At 54.7% G+C, this 8,827-nt stretch overlaps 1 protein-coding gene across 1 annotated transcript; it reads right to left on the bottom strand.

The window, feature by feature from the left end:
* Nucleotides 1-1,459: 1,459 nt before the first annotated feature.
* On the bottom strand, nt 1,460-8,002 carry LOC144611391 (arf-GAP with dual PH domain-containing protein 1-like). The gene is made up of 2 exons (XM_078430462.1): nt 7,705-8,002; nt 1,460-3,299 (listed from the first exon to the last, which is right to left on the bottom strand). Exons 1-2 carry the CDS (start codon nt 8,000-8,002, stop codon nt 3,271-3,273), a joined length of 327 nt encoding a protein of 108 aa, XP_078286588.1. The 3' UTR covers nt 1,460-3,270.
* Between the last annotated feature and the right edge of the window lie 825 nt (nt 8,003-8,827).

Here is an 8,827-nt window from a genome sequence, read left to right as displayed (position 1 = left end):
AACAAAGAGCGTCTCGTCAGCGGGGTGAGGCGTTGCCGAGAAGAAAGAGGGACCCGTCAGCGGGGTGGGCCGCCGCCTAGAAGAAAGAGGGACCCCTTAGGAGGAGAGGAAGAGGAGGGGGGGGGGGGGGCACCGAGAACTAAGAGGGACCCAGCAATGGAGTGGGCCGTCGAGAGCAAAGAGGGGCCAACATGGCTCTGATGGGAGTTAGACACAAAATGCTGGAGTAACTCAGCGGGTCAGGCGGCATCTCTGGAGAGAAGGAATGGGTGACGTTTTTGGTGGAGACCCTCCTTCAGAGTCTAATGGGTACTTTTGGAACATTGTCGGCGCCAAAAACGTGGCGACCCTCTGTGCATTTCACTGTACTTGGGTGGATCTGACCATTACAACAAATCATCCGCCAACATTTCCGTCACCTACAACGGGACCCCACCACTGGCCATATCTTCCCATCCCCTCCCCTCTGCGTTCCACAGAGACCGTTCCCTCCGTAGCTCCCTGGTCCACTCGTCCCTTCCTACCCAAACCACCCCACCCCCGGGCACTTTCCCCTGCAACCGCACGAGATGCAACACCTGTCTCTTTACCTCCCCCCTCAACTCCATCCAAGGACCCAAAGAGTCTTTCCAGGTGAGGCAGAGGTTCACCTGCACCTCCTCCAACCTCATCTATTGCATCCGCTGCTGCAGATGTCAACTTCTCTACATCGGCGAAACCAAGCGCAGGCTCGGCGATCGTTTCGCTCAACACCTTCGCTCAGTCCGCCTCAACCAACCTGATCTCCCGGTGGCTGAGCACTTCAACTCCCCCTCCCATTCCCAGTCTGACCTTTCTGTCATGGGCCTCCTCCAGTGCCATAGTGAGGCCCACCGGAAATTGGAGGAACAGCACCTCATATTTCGCCTGGTCAGCTTGCAGCCCAATGGTATGAACATCGACTTCTCCAAATAGTTCTTCTGACCCTCTCTTCCCCTCCTCCTTCCCAGATCTCCCTCTATCTTCCTGTCTCCACCTATATCCTTCTTTTGTCCTGCCCCCCTGACATCAGTCTGAAGAAGGGTCTCGACCCGAAACGTCACCCATTCCTTCTCTCCCGAGATGCTGCCTGACCTGCTGAGTTACTCCAGCAATTTGTGAATAAAGTATTATTGAATCACCGGGTTTACTGGGCTGAGAATACAAACGATGCCAGCACTGAGGAATCGGGGATTTTCCTGCTGTTCTTACTTCCCAGTCAATTGAATACAATGTAGATGCAGAGGAAGCTGCCTCTGCAATGCCCCATCAAAGGGAATACCCAGGGAAGTGTGCAGGAAGGAACTGCAGGTGCTGGTTTAAACCGAAGGTAGACACAAAATGCTGGAGTAACTCAGCGGGACAGGCAGCATCTCTGGAGAGAAGGAATGGGTGACGTTTCAGGTCTGAAGAAGGGTCTCGACCCAAAACGTCACCCATTCCTTCTCTGCAGAGATGCTGCCTGTCCCGCTGACTTACTCCGGCATTTTGTGTCTGTCTCCCAGGGAAGAGATGGCTCGGGTTCAATACGTGTAAAGAAGGCACTGCAGACGCTGGTTTGAAGAACGGCCTCGGCCCGAAACATCACCCATTCCTTCCCTCCAGAGATGCCGCCTGTCCCGCTGAGTTACTCCAGCATTTTGTGTCTGGCTTGGGTTCAACACCTAGGAAACTACCTCTGCACTGTCCCATCAAACTACCAGGGAAGATTCACATGGGTTCAACACAAGGCTTGTATACACTGGAATTTAGAAGGATGAGAGGGGATCTTATCGAAACATATAAGATTATTAAGGGGTTGGACACGTTAGAGGCAGGAAACATGTTCCCAATGTTGGGGGAGTCCAGAACCAGGGGCCACAGTTTAAGAATAAGGGGTAGGACATTTAGAACGATGAGGAAAAACTTTTTCAGTCAGAGAGGTGTGAATCTGTGGAATTCCCTGCCTCAGAAGGCAGTGGAGGCCAATTCTCTGAATGCATTCAAGAGAGAGCTCGATAGAGCTCTTAAGGATAGCGGAGTCAGGGGGTACGGGGAGAAGGCAGGAACGGGGTACTGATTGAGAATGATCAGCCACGATCACATTGAACGGCGGTGCTGGCTCGAAGGGCCGAATGGCCTATACCTGCACCTATTGTCTAACACACAGGAAAGCTCCCTCTACACTGTCCCATCTCACACATCTTGGCAGGAACGCCACAGATTAGATGTAGAGCACTCGATACATACCCATTAAACACTCCCAGGGCAGGGATACCACAGACTGGTGCACGGTGAACCAAAGCCTCGTATTGTTTTGTAGGTAGTTTTCCCTTTCCCCCCTCTAGGCGCTATATCCAGAGTAGTTGATAATATGCATTCAAGAGAGAGTTAGATAATAGCGCTTAGGGCTAACGGAATCAAGGGATTTATAGGGGTGGAAGGCAGGAATGGGGCACTGATTTTTGATGGTTAGCCTTGATCATATTGAATGGCGGCTCTTGTTCGAAGGGCCGAATGGCCTCCTCCTGCGCCCATGTTTCTCTGGACACAAAGTGCTGGAGTAACTCAGCGGGAACAGGCATCAGCTCCGGAGAGAAGGAATGATGGGCGACGTTTCGGGTCGGGACAACATCTTCGGAGTGAGTGCCCATGGGAGGGGAAGGCACAGAGATGTGGAAGGGCAAGGCGTGAAGAGGAGACACCAGAGGGGAAGAAGGTGGAAAATAGTTGACTGGGGTCGGGGATTCTGCTGGGGCTCGGCGGTGTGGATGCAAGATGCCGGCTCCGTGAATCGCTGTCCGGCAGGGACGGGGATTGGCTGGGCAACACAACTAACGGCACCTGCGTTCCCCAGCGAGTTCATCACTGAGGGTACCGTCTCAGAGACGGGTGGAGTGGGGGGGGGATACAACTAACTGTTGGCTGGGCAACAAAACTAACGGTACCCGCGTTCCCCAGCGAGTTCATCACTGAAGGTACCGTCTCAGAGACGGGTGGGAGGGGAGGGATAAGTCCGCTCTGACAGGTCGGTCGGTCGGTGGGTGGAAATCCTCAGGTCAGTCTCGACGCAGCTTTCCGATCCAGTGCCAGGTTGCTCCCATTTGCACGCCCAAGTGAAGCCAAAAGTTCCGGGGGAGGGAGGGGTAAGGAAAACCGTCGCCTGCTTCCATCGTGGTGTCTTGCGTCACTGGTGAGACGGGTTCCAGCGGCAATTGTCACTGTGTTTGTCCGTAACAGGTGGGTGGAAACTCAGAGGCAGGCCAGCCGGTTCTACCGTCTGTGCTTGAAGTAGGCTTCCACTGAAAGAGAGAAGGCATTCACTCATTCACTCACTGGAGGTTGGCGTGGGAAAGCGTTACAGGCTTAAGGATAGCGGAGTGAGGGGGTATGGGGAGAAGGCAGGAACGGGGTACTGATTGAGAGTGATCAGCCATGATTGCATTGAATGGCGGTGCTGGCTCGAAGGCTGAATGGCCTACTCCTACACCTATTGTCTATTGTCTATTGTCTATTGTCTCTCTCTCTTTCCCGACCACAGAGCAGTTTAGAGATTCAATTCAACTCAATTGATGCCATCTCCAGCACTGACATGACCCAGGGAGGGTGAGGCTACATTGCAGGTATTCACTGCTACACTAGATGTCACCCTTTCCATTCGGCTGAGCTGCAAGGAAAACCAGTCGTGCACAGAGCAGTTGCAAACCAGATCGGACTTTAACGAGTAGCCACAATACTGGTTTAATTCTGTTTAGTTTAGAGATACAGCGCGGAAACAGGCCTTTCGGCCCACCGAGTCCGCGCCGACCAGCGATCCCGCGCACACTAACACTATCCCACACACACGCCAGGGACAATTCTACCTAAGCCAATTAACCTACAAACCTGTACGTCTTTGGAGTGTGGGAGGAAACCGGAGATCCCGGAGAAAACCCACGTGGGTCACGGGAGAATGTACAAACTCCGTACAGACGGCGCCCGCAGTCGGGATCGAACCCGGGTCTCTGGCGGGTGTAAGACCGTGACCGTGCCGCCCCTGAGGTGTAGAAAAAAGATTCTATTGGATAATTTAAAGTGGATATTGACAGATTCTTGATCAGTACGGGTGTCAGGGGCTATGGGGTGAAGGCAGGAGAATGGGGTTGAGAGGGAAAGACAGATCAGCCATGATTGAATGGTGGAGTAGACTTGATGGTCTACATTTGCTCCTATGACTTGTGAATTTTGAACACAACAATTTTGTTGTGGTTTTGAACCAGGACTGTTTCCCAAACCGAGGTCTGATACAACCCGCCAACAGCCTTCTGTGGAAGTTCTCCTCGGGACCCGCGTGGGTTTTCTCTGGGTGCTTCGGTTTCCTCCCTCATTCCAAAGCCACACAGTTTGCAGGTTTATTGCTTCGGTAAAGATTGTAAATCGCCCCTAGTGTGTGTAGGCTAGTGCAATGTACGGGGTGATCGCTAGTCGGCATGGACTCGGTGGGCGAAGGGCCTGTTTCCACTGTATGCTGGAGAACTCCAGCATTTGATGGACAGGTGAAGGGTCAGGACCCTTCTTCAGACGACGTCGAGAAGGGTTTAGCTTTATTATTGTCAGGTGCAGTGAAATGCTTTGTTTTGCATGCTATCTAATGAAATTAGACAATGCTGTACATTCATATGTGCAGGGAGGAAATGCAGATGGTGGTTGAAACTGAAGATGGACACAAAATGCTGGAGTATCTCAGCATCTCTGGAGAGAAGGAATGGGTGATGGATTTGGGTCAACACCCTTCTTCAGACCTAAACAATTTAGTTTAATTTAGTGTATTGTCATGTGTAGTGAAATGCAACAAAGTCAAACTACAATAGGTAGTGTGAAGGGAAAGATAGAGAGTGCAGAATATAGCTCTCAACAATGCAGCAGATCGGTGGCACAGCGGTAGAGTTGCTGCCCTACAGCGCCAGAGACCCGGGTTCGATCCTGACTGCAGGGCGCTGCCTGTACAGAGTTTGTACGTTCTCCCCGTGACCTGCGTGGGTTTTCCTCCGAGATCCTCGGTTTCCTCCCTTCAGGTTAGTTGACTTGGTATAAATATTCAATTGTCCCTGGTGCGTTTAGGAGAGTTTAGGAGAGTGTTAATGTGCGGGGATCGCTGGTCGGGGCGGACTCAGTGGGCCGAAGGGCCTGCTTCCGAACAGCATCTCGGAACTAAACTAAACTAAACCAGACATCAGTTCCAGGGATAAAGGTCCGCAATGGGGTAGAGGTGAATCGGACAGTACCCTAACTTATGGAAGGACCATTCAGAAGCGAATGACAGGGAGGGGGGGGGGGGGGGGGGGTGGGAGAAGCTTGTTCTTGTCCCGAGTCCGGTGCTGGGCATTTTCAAGCTGCTGTACCTTCTGCAGACAGGAGTGGGGAGAATGAGCAATGACTGGGATGGCAAGTGGCTTTGATGATATTGGCTGGCTTTCCCGACAGGCGTGAAGTGTAGATGGAGTTAATGGTGGGACAGTCTGGTCTGTGTGATGTAATGGGATACATCCACAACTCTATAGCCAGAGGGAGACACAAAATGCTGAGCAACTCAGCGGGGACAGCAGCATCTCTGGAGAGAGGGAACGGGTGACGTTTCGGGCCGAGACCCTTCTTCAGACTGATGGGCGTGCAACTGTGGAATTCACTGCCACAGACGGCTGTGGAGGGCCAAGCCATTGGATATTTTTAACGTGGAGATTGACAGATTCTTGATCAGTACGAGTGTCAGGGGCTATGGGGAGAAGGCAGCAGAATGGGGTTGAGAGGGAAAGACAGATCAGCCATGATTGAATGGCGGAGTAGTCTTAAGGGTCTACTTTTGCTCCTATTACTTGTGAATTTTGAACGCAACAATTTCTTGCGGTTTTTCATATTTATTTATTTCATATTATTATTTTCATATTTCAGATACAGCGCGGAAACAGGCCCTTTTCGGCCCACTAAGTCCGCACCGCCCAGCGATCCCCGCACATTAACACTATCCTACACACACTAGGGACAATTTTTACATTTACCCATTAACCTACATATGATTGAACCAGGACTGTTCCCAAACTGAGCTCTGATGCAACCTTCCAACAGCCTGCTATGTTGCATCCGTGGAAGTTCTCCCCGGGACCGCGTGGGTTTTCTCTGGGTGCTTTGGTTTCCTCCCACATTCCAAAGACACACAGGTTTCCAGGTTTATTGGCTTCGGTAAAGATTGTAAATTGTCCTAGTGTCAGGTAGGCAAATGTACGGGGTGATCGCCAGTCGGCATGGACTCGGTGGGCCGAAGGGCATGTTTCCACTCTGTATGTCTAAAGTAAAGTTCTACAGTTATTGGAGATGTGCCGGATTTTTCTTATCGTTCTGAGTAAGGCAGAGGTATCCAGTGTGCTTTCTCGGCCACTGCAACAATGTGGTTGGATCAGGATGACTTGTTGGGTGATATGGGCACCTGAAGCACTAGAATATCGGGCGGCACGGTGGTGTAGCGGTAGAGCTACTGCCTTACAGCGCCAGAGACCCAGGTTCGATCCTGACGACGGGCGCTGTCTGTACGGAGTTTGTACGTTCGCCCTTGACCTGCGTGGTTATCTCATCAGGGCAGATGTTTTTGAGGAGAGAGAGAGTGTGAGGTTGGAGAGGGCGGAGAGGGAAGGGGTGGAGGGGGAATGATTAGGACGGGTGCCAGGGTTCATGGGAAGAAGTGAGGAAAATTGAGTCAGGAGGAGAAATATAGATCAGCCGTGATTGAATGGCTGTGTAGACTTGATGGGCCGAATGGCCAATTCTGCTCCCATCACTCACGAACATATGAAAAAGGAGGGATGGTGGCAAGAGAATAGGCAGCAAGAGAATGGGAGAGTGTGAGGTGAGGGGAAGCGAAGGAGAGAGCAGGGGGGGGGGGAGTATCACAGGGGGAGGGAGGGGAGTATCATGGGGGGGGGAGGGAGTATCACAGGGTGGGGGGAGGGGAGTATCACAGGGGGGGGAGGGGAGTATCGCAGGGGGGGGGAGGGGAGTATCACAGGGGGGGGGAGGGGAGTATCGCAGGGGGGGAGGGGAGTATCACAGGGGTGGGGGGAGGGGAGTATCACAGGGAGGGGGGAAGGGAGTATCACAGGGGGAGGGGGGGGGAGGTATCACAGGGGGAGGGGGAGGGGAGTATCACAGGGAGGGGGAGAGAGGGAGTATCACAGGGGGGGAGGGGAGTATCACGGGGGGGGGAGGGGAGTATCACAGGGGGGAGGGGGGGGAGTATCACGGGGGGGGGGAGGGGAGTATCACAGGGAGGGGGGGAGGGGAGTATCACAGGGGGGGAGGGGAGTATCACAGGGAGTGGGAGGGGGGGGGAGTATCACAGGGGGAGGGGGAGGGGAGTATCACAGGGGGGAGGGGAGTATCACAGGGGGGAGGGGAGTATCACAGGGGGGTGGGGAGTATCACAGGGTGGGAAGGAGGGGGAGTATCACAGGGGGGAGGGGAGGGGAGTATCACAGGGTGGGAAGGAGGGGAGTATCACAGGGTGGGGGGGAGGGGAGTATCACAGGGGGGGGGGGAGTATCACACGGGGGAGGGGGAGGTATCACAGGGTGGGGGGGAGGGGAGTATCACAGGGGGGGGAGTATCACGGGGGGGAGGGGAGTATCACAGGGGGGGTGGGGAGTATCACGGGGGGGGGGGAGAGAGGAGAGGCCATACCTGTGTATTCCTGTGGTGACATCTGCTGGGCCATCACCCCGTTGAACACGGACATCCATTCCTGCCTCTGTCGCTCGGTCTCGCAGATGAAGAGGAAGTCGCGGTCGGGGGTTACTATGGTGATGCCGTATTGCCAGGAGCCGCTGCCCGGCGTGCCCGGCGGCAGACCCTCCTTCACCGTGTACCCATTGTCGCCGCTGCCGATGAACACCTCACCCCGGGCAAACGCGTCCTGCAAAGGTAATGTCCGCGGAGAGCCTTTAGGTGGCGCTGCGGGTGGAGCCGCTGCCTCACCCATTGTGTTCCAATCCCGACCTTCGTGCGGAGTTCGCACGTTCTCCCCGTGACCCGCGTGGGTTTCCTCCGGGTGCTCCGGTTTCCTCCCGCACTCCAAAGACGTGCGGGTCTATAGGCTAGTCCACATTAGTGTAAATTGTAAACTGCCCCACCCCCCCCCCCCTCCTAGTGCGTAGGGAGTGGATGCGAAAGTGGGACAATATTCAACTAGTGTGAACGGGCATTCGATGGTCAGTGTGGACTCTCAGGCCGATGGGCATATTTTCACTTGGGCGGCACGGTGGCGCAGCGGTAGAGTTGCTGCCTCACAGCGGGGGGGAGGGGTGGGAGAGGGGGGGAGAGAGGGGTGGTGGAGGGGGGGGGTGGTGGAGAGGGGGGGGTAGAGGTGGAGATGGGGGGGGGAGGGGGAGAGGGGTGGTGGAGAGGGGGGGGGAGAGGGGTGGTGGAGGGGGGGGAGGGGGAGAGGGGGGAGAGGGGGTGGTGGAGGGGGGGGGAGGGGGAGAGGGGGAGGGGGAGAGGGGTGGTGGAGAGGGGGGGGGGAGAGGGGTGGTGGAGGGGGGGAGAGGGGGAGAGAGGGGGAGAGAGGGGGAGAGAGGGGGAGAGGGGTGGTGGAGGGGGGGAGGGGGAGAGGGGGGAGAGGGAGAGAGGGAGAGAGGGTGTGGCAGAGTAAAAATGTGTTTGACAATGTGTGAGTGAATCAGTGAAAGACTGTGGGAGAAACTAGTGCAAGAGAACCAGGGGGTGTGAAAGAGCGAGGAAATGGCAGAGAGAGTGTGAGAGAACCTGGGCATGTGAATGAAAGACAGAGAGCAACAAAACATGTGGG

Source organism: Rhinoraja longicauda, chromosome 40 (assembly GCF_053455715.1).
Source record: "Rhinoraja longicauda isolate Sanriku21f chromosome 40, sRhiLon1.1, whole genome shotgun sequence".
NCBI classification, from domain to species: Eukaryota; Metazoa; Chordata; class Chondrichthyes; order Rajiformes; family Arhynchobatidae; genus Rhinoraja; species Rhinoraja longicauda.
This window is presented reverse-complemented; position numbering and strand designations above follow the sequence as displayed.

Excerpts from the sequence above, each read along its gene's own strand:
- LOC144611391 (XM_078430462.1), bottom strand. The coding sequence starts at position 8,002 with ATGGGTGAGGCAGCGGCTCCACCCGCAGCGCCACCTAAAGGCTCTCCG. Across the intron at positions 3,300-7,704 it reads GTCACCACAGGAATACACAG|TGGAAGCCTACTTCAAGCAC; the intron begins GTATGGCCTCTC and ends TCTCTCTTTCAG.